General features: G+C 46.9%; 1 protein-coding gene across 6 annotated transcripts in view; it reads left to right on the top strand.

Moving 5' to 3' along the window:
- The window catches only part of ST3GAL1 (ST3 beta-galactoside alpha-2,3-sialyltransferase 1), a 122,170-nt gene extending 113,792 nt beyond the window's left edge, over nt 1-8,378 (top strand). For all 6 annotated transcript variants that reach the window (XM_090040683.1, XM_090040686.1, XM_090040689.1 and 3 more), the window contains 2 exons: nt 2,030-2,149; nt 4,282-8,378. In XM_090040683.1, coding sequence (XP_089896809.1) covers nt 2,030-2,149; nt 4,282-4,455 — 294 coding nt within the window. In that variant the 3' untranslated portion in view covers nt 4,456-8,378. The remainder of the gene's footprint in view (nt 1-2,029; nt 2,150-4,281) is intronic.
- Nucleotides 8,379-12,647: the final 4,269 nt, after the last annotated feature.

The raw sequence follows: 12,647 nt of genomic DNA, 5'->3' as shown, positions 1-12,647 counted from the left end.
TCACCATATCTCCCTGTGCCCTGGTTCTCCACCTATGAGTAGAGGAATAACGGAAGAGTTAAGCCCTGCCTGTTGGGAACAGGAAGCGCACCCCACACACAGTGCCCGCCCCAGCTGGTCCAGGACTGAGCCTCATGCAGTACCCCACTCTGGCCAGTCCAGGACCTGTGCTGCATGAGGTGCCCACCCCAGCCAGTCCAGGGTAGGTGCCATGATCAGCACATGTCCTGGACTGGCCCATGCAGGTGCTACATGTGGTGTAATCCTGGACTGGCCAGAAAAAGCGACATGTGCGCTAGCTCTGGCATGCATGGGGGTCCATGGGCCTGATCCAGCCCATGGACTGGCCTCTGGCACCAGATGAGTTTGACATCCCTCTGTTAAAGCATCATCATTATATGACACAAGCCTAAGCCACGGATGGAAAAGTACAAGCCGTTCCCAGGTACATAAAATTGATGTGCCAAGTTCTCTAATGGCTAACCCTAACAGCCCTGCTCAGAGTTCCCTACCCCAAAACCATGCTGAGGAAGTCAGGAAGGAAGTGAGACATTTTCAGCTGTTTTCGGCTTCACCTCCCATAGCCACCCCATCCAAGAAAGGGCAAACAGAGATGGTCTTAGAGAAGAAATCACAGCAGATGTTAAGGCAGATTCAGGATGACCAGGGGCTGTGCACAGTGTCCTGGCAGATAACCACAGCTCAGAGCATCCCTGTAGTCTGAACGTCTAGGCAATAGGACAATAAATGTGGGGTGTGATGCAGAACCCCTCCATGAGAAGAGATTGCATGCAGATATCAGTAATTAACCCCTGCCTCCATAATGAGAGCCCTGCAGCTAATCAGCTTGCCTGGATACCCAGTCTCTCTCTACAGGCAGCATGGGCGGGTAGAGCGGGGCTGGAATGGAAAATCTTCTCTTCACCTGGTTCAGAGGAGGGATCAGACCTGAGGTGCCCCCACCTCTTGGGGCTGTCCTAATGCCAGTTTGGTGGGGTCTTCTGGTGCATGTGCTCTCCACATCTCCTGTGAGAGCTGCTCTACGTTGGGTAAGCTGCTTAGCCATTAACTGAGAGTCTCAAGTAGCCCGATGCCTACTGGGTGCCAGTCTCCACCCCAGGGAAGACATAGGTTCACAGCTCCACAGTCAGAGGAAGAAGTTAGACTAGATACTCCACTTCCTAGGTGGCACCCCTTGAGGTAGGACTTAGGTGGTAGCCTTTGTGGGTTAAATGAAAGTGGTGCCTCCACTTTTGTATATTTAAACCCTTGAACTTGTATTCAACACAAATTCCCAAATTGTTGCAACTCCACTCTCCTCTTGAGAGCGATGCCTGGATTCATCGGACCCATAATTCCCCTGGGAGACAGGCAAGTGTGATCTGTGTGTGACAAGAAGTCATAGAAGAGGTGAGGGACTTGCTGGCAACCACACTGCAAGACTGAGGCTTGGGCAGGAATAGAAATCCAGGGCCAGATTCCCAGGTGAAGTAAATGGTCATGGACACAACTGACTTGAACAGACTTATGACAGTTCACGCCTGGTCACATAGTCCATCAGGCTGGGCTCGCCTGGAAGGGAGAGTGGCAATGGGCTCCATCTTTCTATGGATGGTAGCAATAAGACATGGGCATGCCAGCTACAAGAACACACTCCTTCCCTGCCAAATCCGGTGCAGAAACTTGCCTTCCCCACACCAGTGCTCAGCACTTACTGCTGCTGCAGCCCAGGGTGAAATCTGTAGCTGCAACCTTTGCACAGGACCAGGAAAACCTAAGTTCCTGGTTCTCCTTCCGCCTGGACTCCAATATTTCAACTGGCATTCATGTGAGTGCATGGAGAAATGCATCCCAACAACCTGAAAAACCTACAGGACCAGGAAGGGTAGACCATGGATTTCACTGTGACACTTTTTTATGTCCCTTCCCTTTCTTTCCCTCCCCCTACCTCCTAGCCCCTTTGGGAGATGGCTGCTGTTATTTTCCTAAACGATTTTGCTAACCAACATCTCTCTCCAACTCTCCCTAGATCCTGGTCTATCACCCAGATTTCCTCAAGTATGTGTTTGACCACTGGCTGCAGCGCCATGGAAGATACCCCTCCACAGGCATCCTGTCAGTCATATTTGCTCTCCACGTATGTGATGAGGTAAAGGCTGTTTCCTTTCAGACTTTAGCGTACATCGATAACCTGACAGACTGTAGTGCTGGGGCCTAGATCCTCTTCCACTGCTTAGACACCTGAGCGTGATAGCATCCATTCTGCGTGAGTCCCTGCAAAACAGTTCATTCAGAAGGTGGGAAGGTCTTCCTCCTCCTCACTGCTTTTGTATGACTTGGTTGTAAGACTAAGATAACCGCATCTTACCAAAAAAAAAAAAAAAAATATCAGGGTTTTCAGGGATTTGAACAGTAAAATATGATTGCATTTAATAAGGGCATCTGATCAATGGAATAGGATCTGGCTCTGTAAATTGTGTCTCACGTGATGCCAGCATGAGGTTTCTGCATTTCTTGCTCATCTTTACCCATCTCTTTTGGTCATTCCACTATCTTTGGGTAAACCCGGGCACTGGCCATATCCCTGACATAAAATGAAGCCAACAAAGCTCTGTTAATTTAGGCTAGTTGAGGTGCTGAACCTAACAATTCCTGGTCCTGTTGAGACTTTCTCCACCTCTTTCGAAGTCTGTTCTAATGAGCCCACGCGTCAGTAAACTCTGCCCTGCCTGGTGTTTGTGTGCTTTTTGCCCAGTCACAAGTCCTTTATATTGTATCTTTGTAATTCCCTTACAAAACTTTCCACAAGTCTCCCTAAAATAAAATGCCAATAGGTCCCTATCTTTAAGAAGACCAGCAAAACCCATAGGCTATTTTTAGACTGGGCCACTTCCAAATACAATGAACTAGTAATAGTCAGGACTTTGTTAACCATCTATCACCTTCTGCCAGCTCTTTTATAGGATTCTCATCTTGTAGGAGAATCCCTGCCTGGTACAGATTTAAGATTCAATTTTCAAGCCTCCGGTCTTTTCCAGTTTTCATAGCTGGTTGTAAAGCACCTCTTCCCACCCACGACCAGGTAGAAGGAGGTATGTCTAGAAGACACTGTGCTCCAGAACTCCCCAGCGAGGGGATAGCCCAAGGGGGACTGTTAGCAGATGGTGTAAGTTAGGGACAACCCAGAGGCTGCTGCAGTTGACACATGGTGTTGACCCCATTCCTCACTGTCTCCGAGATCAGGGGGAGCACCAAGATGGTTTTAAAGAAACTTTGCCTTTCCACTTTGTGCCCTACCTGCACAGCTCTTCTTTTCCTGATTTTCTTCTTAGGAAAAAATTGAGTTGAGGATGACATGTGGGTTGCAAAATATCTGGGGAATTGTGTTTCCTCTTTGAAAGTTGGGAGCGAGTGGGCTTGAAAGGCCGGGGGGCCTTGAACTCTAACAAGAGTGCATCGGCAGACTCTCCCCCGTAAAAGACACTTTTCTCTTCCATGTGTGCATTAATGTCTCTACACGTTAAAAAAAAAAAAAAAATCCCTCGTATGAAAAACCAGATCCTAATTTCACCCTGCCCCTTAAGATATATTTATGGAGAAACCCAAATTGATAGACTATCCTGCCACTAGATATTCCTGTTGTGCTACAGAACAAATGCGGTTGAGAGTCGCTGTTTGAAAAAAAATGCACGTACAGTCCCATCCATTCAGGCCTCCCACTAACACCAATACCTGACCAAGAGCAGAGCAGGAGCTGTGATTTGACCCACGGTGCCAACAGACTACCCATCTTGTCACCGGGCATCAATGCTCCTCCAGCCATGGACACCTAGCTACGACTAGACAAGAAGTATCATCTTGATAACTATACATACACAGCAAAGAGAGAAAGCACGGGTCTCTCATATTTCTGAGGTCTACATTCAACAGAGAGGGGTTCCCAAAGAAAAGGGGCTGTGATCTGGTCAGAATTGGTGCCAGAAAGTCATGACCACTTGCTTTCCTTCGTCAGTAGGAGAGCGGGGAATCCTAGATGGGTAGCGAGAGATTTCTCTGAAGATCCAGGTATAGAAAAAGTCTCAGCATGGTTTGCTTCTGTTGCAGTCCCTTTGGAGAAAGACATAGTTTTCTGCTCTGTGTGCTCAGCTGACCTGGGGTCGAGACTCCACGGTGCTACTACTGTACAGAAACCATGGACGTTTCTTCCAAAACGGAGTTAAGACCTCACCGCACTGAGGGCAAACTCTGACGCTGTCACTTTTTGATTCTCTCCCTCGCTAGGTGAATTTGTACGGTTTCGGTGCAAACAGCAAAGGGCATTGGCATCACTACTGGGAAAACAACCCTTCAGCGGGGGCTTTCCGACAAACCGGAGTCCACGATGGGGATTTCGAATCCAATATAACTTCGACTCTTGCTGCTGTTAACAAAATACGTCTTTTCAAGGGCAGATGACCCTTCCCAGAGAAAGGGATCTGTGACTGCAGTTTCCAGTAAAAAGGGCACGTACCGAAGCACAGAAAGGGGCAAGGTGAGGATGATCCAGGAGCTGGGCAGCTTTGAATATCGGCACCCGCAGTTGATTAGGAGCATCTCGCTACTGCGGTGGCCACCGAGCAGAACAGTACTGCTTCCAGACTGAACTTGATTGCCTCATTTGAGAATACAGATCTTGGGGACATAGGATATCAATTGTGGGCCATACATGATCTGCTGAGCCACTGTTTTGAGAGAGGGAATGAAGGGGAGGATTAAATGCTGAAATATTGGGGAGAGGGCTGCCTCTTGCAGCTAAGGGAAACCAGATGGTTGCTTTCTAGGAGTTGCTGGGTGCACGCCCATGCTTTCCTTGAGTAAGCCAGAGAGGTCCAGAAGAGAGGTGAGAACAACGCCTGGGTGGCTGCAAACAGCTCAGTAAGGATTATCTCAGAGGAACAAGTTCACATATTTCACTATCAGTCCTTTCTTTAAACCAGCTCTTATAGTCCCTGCGTTATTTCTCGGCCCACGTTGTATTATGGACAGGCGGGATGCACCTGACTTGCCTGATGTAACAGCAGCCTCTGACCTTGCATCAGTTTGCATTCAGAGCATCTAGAAATCTGGAGAAAATCCTTCATCTCTGATCTTTTGGTTTTTTTAATGTAGTGTCTTATACAGCCATAATGAGAGAAGGGACACAGTTCCAATTGAAACTCTTTTTTTAGCCATTTGTTTGTTCTTGGCTTGTTTGTTTTAAACATGACTTTGCCGTTGTCATTTCTGAATGCTGGTTTTTATTTAAACCATGAGAGAGAGAGAAATGGACTATTTTTCTTTCAATGGTTTACATGTGCCTTTTATATTTGTGCAACAAGATATATTTTTTTTAAGGTCAGAAACCCTAAATTAAACTTTTTATAGGGGAAAAGAATTAACCAAAGTTTAGGCTCCATATAGTACCATTTTGTAGTCAACACTAACAACGACAGCTCCAATATCCTACTTGAAAAGAGGAAACAAATCAAGGGTAGTTTTTAAGGTAACTTCTACCTTTTTTATCAAAAGAGAAACAGAATCAAAAAGTTCCAAGGAAATTTTTCATTCTATTTTTACAAACCTAGAAGGCTACAGCTATTTAAATTGTTTAAGTGGAAGAAAAGGTATAATTGGCGGTGATGTAAACTACCAACACTATAGGAGTCTACAGCACTGTAATGGCATATATATGGTGTATCCTGTGTGGTTTGCTTCTACAGCGCAATCCAGACTTCTGAATTATGTGGGTGTTTACAGAAATGTAACTGTTCACATAGGTACTTCTATGCAGTAAGGGGAGGGAAACCAATAAGAAATGTCATACTGGGGAGTTTGTCTTGCAGACTTCTTTTTTCCAAAAATCAATACAGTTGATTTTCACCGGTTACTGGTTGTTATTGTAAGCATGGATTAAAGAGCTAACTCCAGGGATGCATCTCCACAAGCATTTGCCACACTGCTCATTTGCATTGTGGCAGGTTTGTTTTGACTGTGAGATCCCAGTGTCAAAAAAACCACACCGAAAAGAAGTGGCATGGCACACGTGGCTGCAGCGCACGCCACACCAGAGCCTGGCTGGCCACCATGCTCTGATTTTCAGCTAAGCTCTCCATGCCCAGATCACTGCCCCTGCAGCCCTGGGTAGCCCCCAGGACCCCAGGAAAAGCTGCTGGGGCCCCAGCCTCCCTTACACCTCCCAGGGCAATCTGCCATGTGCCAGAGTAAATGTGCAGGAGCGTGCCAGGGGAGAACTAGCAGTGGCACAAGTGTGTACCGCTGATAATTGTCCCCAGAGAAATGCACGTGGGGATGCATCCTAGGGGGCTTATTTGTTTTTTGGGTTTGTTGTTGTTGCTGTTTCTGAGTTTTGATTTTTTTTTCTTTCATGAGTATTGTAGGTCTTGTTTCACAGTATCATAAAAATGGGGTTCAAGGAACAATGGACCAAAGACATCGACCAGGAAAGCCAATGGGAGTCTTCCCACTGAAGTCAATGGCCATTGGGTTAGGCCATGAAAGAGTTGCTAACTGGATTGTCCATGTATTGTAGTAGTTGAAATCCGTGGTAATCTAGAAAAATATATCTGAAATAATTTTATTCTTTTATTGGTCAATTGAGTGACAAATATGTTCATTCTGATGAATGCTCTGGTAGCACTGTAAGTGAAATACCGGCCCCTTCACCATCAACTTCTGTCGGGCTGGATTTTACCCTGTGGCTTTTCTTATTAGTGTTTTTGGATTAGTGGCAGAAACGTACAGTGTAATGGCATGATCACTTGAAGTCTCACTAATTAGGGTCTTGGTTCTCCAAACACTTGTTAGTGTGAGCAGCTTTACACAGATATGTCATTCCAGTGCAGAATATGAAGAGTCGTAGCTGTCATGCTCTTCTACACTGGGCACCCCTTTCCCATAACAGGACCACCCACTTTCTCTTGGAAATCCCTTCCTATTTCTTCATGACCCCTAGCTTTAGCAATACGGAAGGGGCAGGATTACTGACCACTCTCTCAGTAATTTGAGATCCTTTATCCTGGCACAATCCAGTTATTTTACTGCAGATTTCAGGATAAGGTCCAGTGATAACAACTTACCATCATCTAATGTTGCTTTGTAGAAGAATGAACCATGTCCACTTGAATCCCATTTTTTTATGTTACCACTTTTTGATTATTGTAAAATAACATGTTTCCAACTGAGATGACAAACTAATGTTTCAAACAAAGAGGCTGGGTTAGAAGTGGTAGCGGGAGGAGGAAATACTACTTTAGACATTTCAATTTTCAGTCTGTGGTTCAGAGACGTACATCTTGAATGGACCATATTTTCATACTTCTTTTGTCTGGGGTCAACTTGCAGCTAAACCCTCCTTATATTTAAAATGGAGAATGCTTTCAAAGGTATGTGGGGCAGTTCAACATTCAACTTCCATTGGCTTTTCATAGGAGCTGGCATTTTGGGATCTAACTTCAGCTGAAGTTCAATGGAAAATGGTCACCTCAGTTTCAGTTGGGTCTGAAAATTTCCATCCTCCAACTAAATTAAAACTTGCTGGGTTTCTTTTTTTTTCCTAGCAGAGTATTCCTTATAATAGAGGCCGGTGTTTATGACATTGAACTAGAATGCATGGTATGTCCATTCGGTCTCCACAGGTCATAGTCAACTCTACAATTCTCATCACTGGCCTATGGGAGAATCCCATTGAACTTTTTTGCTAGCAGCGGAGAAGTACATTTGGAATGGTATCCATTTTTCAGGGTGTGTGCTGAGCAGGTAAGGGACCAGACTCTCTGGAGACAGGAAGAGGAACAATGCTGATTTGTGTCATCCACTTTCCACCTTGAAGGAACTTGCTAATATTTCTCTGAAACTTCTAGAAATCCATGTGGGTCCCAATCAGTCTTCGTCAAGATTTCCCTGCCGTTTGCTCTGCTGATTCAAATGCCCTCAGCATGAAGGGGCACCAGCAGAGGAGGCTGGAGAAAGAGTCCGTTCTTGTCATTGTTTGCAAACAGTCTTCCTGCTTGGAAATGCTCTATAAAAAAGAAAATAATAATAATCTTAATACTAAATTAAGTGACATTTCAGTTCATCATTTTGAACTGCTTTTTCCTACCATGCAAACTCTCCAAAGCAATTCTTGATTGCCTGCTTTGTTTTTAACCAAAGCCATGTCTCTTCAGCACTTTTTTCTTCCATCTCCAGATTTGTCTCCTATATTTTTGAGTCCATTGTTGATTTTGATAATCAATATTTTTTGCTGATTGTAGGGAGTCTGGTCCACTCATTCTTTGATGTCTTATTTATTAAAGTTTTCACTATTATCTGAATCATAATAAATTTTTTTACTTTAATCAGCTCAACGGCATCTGTCTGTGCACCCCAGCTTCTACCCACCGGCTTATTTCTAGTAGACACTGTAAATTGGGTCTCGCCCTACTGCTTCCCACCCATTACCCCCAGGCTCCTTCCCCCAGCCAATTTATGCTTATTCTTCTCTTCTGGGGGTGAGGTTTAATCTCTCATAATTCCACGCAGCAGCCACCCCACAAATCTCTCTTCTCTGCTATCAAGCCCCAATTTTTATGAGAACTCTCTGAGCAAAGACCCTCTGCCCAAGTCTCTCCAAATAGTACTCCCTTCATTTCAGACAGAGGCATCACTTGAAGACAAATATCTAGGTAAAGGTAGGCTTGAGCCCACCTCTTCTTAAATGGCCACCCCACAACTGGGCAGGTGATGATTATTAAGGGCACTATTATTAAGCCCAATAAGGCCCAGCTCCTCTAACAAGGGGTGTCTAGATACATGCTCTAGGGTGAGAGGAGAACCGCTGTAATTAAAGCACTCACAGCATCATGTGTATTCAGCATCCCATGCTTCAAATGGTGGCAGGGGTGCTTTAACCAAAGCTCATTTGACGAGCTTTAGTTAAAATGCCCCCGCTGCCATTTTGAAACTTGGGGATGCTGAATACACGTGCCACTGAGACTGCTGGAGTGCACTAATTAGCATACTCCAGCAGACTCACAGCAGTCTCAGTTAATTCAGTCTGCTCCAACATGTGCTAATTAACATGCATCAGAGCAGAAGTCCATGTGTATAGGTGCCCAAGCTTTGCACAGTTCTGTCCATGGAGATTTGCTTGCAGCTCTCAGATCTAAACTTATAACTAGTTGCCACTGAAATAGAAGGAGCTTTCAAGTGTCATCTTAGCAGAGCCATGCAGGGTCTCCCAAATCCTGGGTGGGTCATCTAGGCATGGAGATACAGCATGGGAAGTGGTGCTATCCCCTCTCCCTTGTATCAGAAAGTGGTTGATGCATTTTGCCCACAGCTTGATGTGAGACCACCTACTAGATATTTCTTGTCAGCGTCATAAGCTGCTTAGCCTTGTTCAGGCTGTTCCCATTTTAAATAGTTTTTAAAGAGCAAGGGCAGCTCAGAGGCTGTCAGGCATAAATTTAATTCGCATGTGAAATCTGTCTATTGAAATTCATCCAGACAGCTTAATGATATGAATCCAAGACAGCGATATGACAATGTGCTGCAATTCACTTACAATCAGGCCATGCAAGTCAGCAAGTTTTCCTATTAGACTTAGATAATGGTCTGACAGTTACTGTAAGAGCCACTCATCAGCCTGACCTTCAGAAGTCCACACTCAAGAACAAGCTAAGACACTCATCCCTCCAGCACTTAGCCCAATCAATGCCGCAGCATGTGCTGATCACAATCAGCTGATACAGCTCATCCAGCATTAACCAGGCTGACAAGGGGCACGTCTACACGTGCAATTAGTGCACATGAATAAACTCGGGAGCGTATTGCTCTGCTGTTTTTTGCAACATTTGAATGTGCAGTTAAATCTGGAGCAATGATCCCCGGAGTTTATGCATGCGCAACATGTGGAGCCTAGTTGAAGAAGCCATAGCTAGCAGCAGGCCCCAGTGGTCAGCTTGCCAACCTGGGGCTGCTCCAACTGGGCTCAATGTGCTGCAGAGGAGCTGGCTGGAGCGTGAGCAAGGCTAGCTGCAGTAGACATCTTGTGTAGACGCATCCAATGAGCTGTGTGTCAGTCTGACTCTGGAGGTGATGAGCACAGTGAGAATCACATGGATGGTAAGGGCCCACACCGAGGCTTAAGGGACGGTGGAGGCCGCCCTAGTAGGCAAAATGCAACTCAGAGTTGCACACCTCCTCCCTCCCTGCAATGCAGGGGAGAATGCAGAACATTGCTTTCTCCTCCGTGGACTCGCTCTGCTCCTTTGGTGCTGGCTGTCAGAGGGCAGTCCTCTCCCGAAACCCCCTTGCTGTTTCTTTCACATCAGCTCACAGGCAGAAACGCGCTGAGATACAACATCCCCATCTGAGACGATCTTGTCAGCAAGGTAATCTGCATAAAATTACAAACGAGACTCATAGGAGACCAGCGAGAAATACAGCAACAGCAGCAACAAACCCCAACCAGACAGACCAACCAGAGTAGCTGGCCAAGGGATTCTGCTTATTCCACTGGCTGAAGCAACAAATTACCCATATGGGAACAAAACAGATTTCCCACCCTGGCACGAATTTCTCTGATGGCTCATAGTTAGAGTAGCAATTAAACCCAACAAATTAAAAGGCAAGTGCTTCCCTCAGCACCTTTAAAAACTCGGCTTCCAATGTGTCTTTCACGAAAGCTCACAGGGAGCAGCTGGGCTCATTCCCTTTCGGTTATCTTCAGGCACCATGAAATAAAATGTGGTCCATCATGTTTGTTGAGGGTTGCTCCGTTTTGCACAAGCAACACTCAGAAGTTAAGCCATATTTTTCTAGAACAGGAAATGTAATGTACTGTCTTGCTCATGGGGTTTTTCCTGCTGAGCTGCTGAAGTTCAAGCAGGAATTAAGTTAGAAAAGTCTAGTCAACCGCTCTTTTCTAGGAGGTCACTCTGGTGGCATCTTTTCTTTAAATGTAGGAAGGACATCCCTGATCTTAGAAATTCGTGGGAGAAAGGGAATGGGGGTTGGAGTCCTGGACCCCAGTCTCAGCTCTGCCTCTGATGCTGTGTGATTTGGGGCAGAGGGTTTCCCCTCTCTGGACCTCCAACACTTCCAGAATGGGGATGATGATCCAGTTGGATTTACAGGCTGGGGGTAGGTGTCTTGCTAGGCTTCAGAAACAGGAGTATGGACTTGTGCTGAAGGCCGGCCCATGCCAGCTACCAAAAGTGTAGCCATGAGTGTAAAGCACCAGCGGTAGGATAATTAGCATTCAGGAAGACTAACTGGCACTGTTGCTCAACAGTGCTAATTAGCCCCCACTAGGAACTGTGCCGATGTTGCTACACAGTGCACAGCATGCATGGAGCTGCACAGTGCGTCTGAACACAGGCTGGGTATAGGCATGGCCTAGGAGGGGCAAAAATGCCCCCTTCAACTGGGGGAGGGAGGTGAATGGGATATTAGCCTTGGGCAATGACTTACTTAGACGGGCACCAGTATGGCCCCCTCTCAAGGTAATGGCAGGCACAGTCATGCTCAGCCCTGCCACAGAAGCCAGGCAGGCACAATCCTGCCAGAAATATGTCTGGGGGAAGGAGATGTGCAATGACACCCCTGCAGAGGCTTTTCCATGGGAGGGGAAGCAAACAGCAGCAGGAGTGGCCCCTGAGGCACTGCCCATCCCCACACCAGCAGCAGCTTGAGCCCATGTGGCTACAGCAACAACCACAGCCATAGCAGCTGCCACCTGAGTGAGGAAAGCTAGGGCGGGTAAGACTCCCCTCCCATACACACCCACTTCTATCTACTGCTCCAGTAGTCAGCATAAGTCCTCCTTCCCACCTCCGCCTCTGCCCTGGGCACTGAAAAAGCTCACTATGCCTCTGGCTTCCCTAAGGATGGGAGTGGTTACTGCCAACCCTCCCCAGCCTGGGCTGTTCTTTCCCCTCTGCCTCCTACCCCCCACCCCACATGACCACTTAAAACCAAGAGATTCCCACAGTTGGTGTCTGAAAGGAGCTGCAGTGTCCCCAGTTTCCCCGTGGTCTTTCTAAGGAAACAGCACAGCAATGGGCTAAAACCCCTGAAAACATACTGCAAATAGTATCACTGAACAGGCCCAGAGACCACAAGCCAGACCCTACCTCTTCCTGCTGTGCAGGCACTGCCTGGCTAGGGCAGCACTTCCCCACAAGCTTATTTCAGCTACCTTTCAGTGGCTCCTCCCATCAGAGCCCACCCCAGGCCCCCAGTCACTGGCTTTCCAATCGCCATGCCCTGGGCAACAGGTGGAGCTTGCAATGTGCCCTCAGGGTCACCTAGGGCTGGTGTTTGCTTTCACGCTGTGCAAGGTGCAGTGCATCTGTGCACCATCTATCTGTGAGCACAGCAGGGAAGGGATGGTGCCTGCAAGAAGTACAGAACCTGCCCTCCAGGAAGCAGGGACTTGCTGCTGCTTTGCATCAGCTGACTGTGATTCTCCTCTGTGAACCTGTGCAGCTGAGCTGGATAACACATCAGAGGGGCAGAGCAGACCTATGGCCCATCCACTGCTTGCTCACGGCATGGTGGATCAACAGGAGGAAACACTACTGTCCCTCTACCCCTGGAGGCCCAGACCCATGACCCAGGGAGGC

Source organism: Crocodylus siamensis, chromosome 3 (genome assembly GCF_052110815.1).
Source record: "Crocodylus siamensis isolate JL-2025a chromosome 3, ASM5211081v1, whole genome shotgun sequence".
In the NCBI taxonomy this organism is placed as follows: Eukaryota; Metazoa; Chordata; order Crocodylia; family Crocodylidae; genus Crocodylus; species Crocodylus siamensis.
Note: the sequence above shows the minus strand (reverse complement) of the source record. Positions and strands in the feature narration are given on the sequence as shown.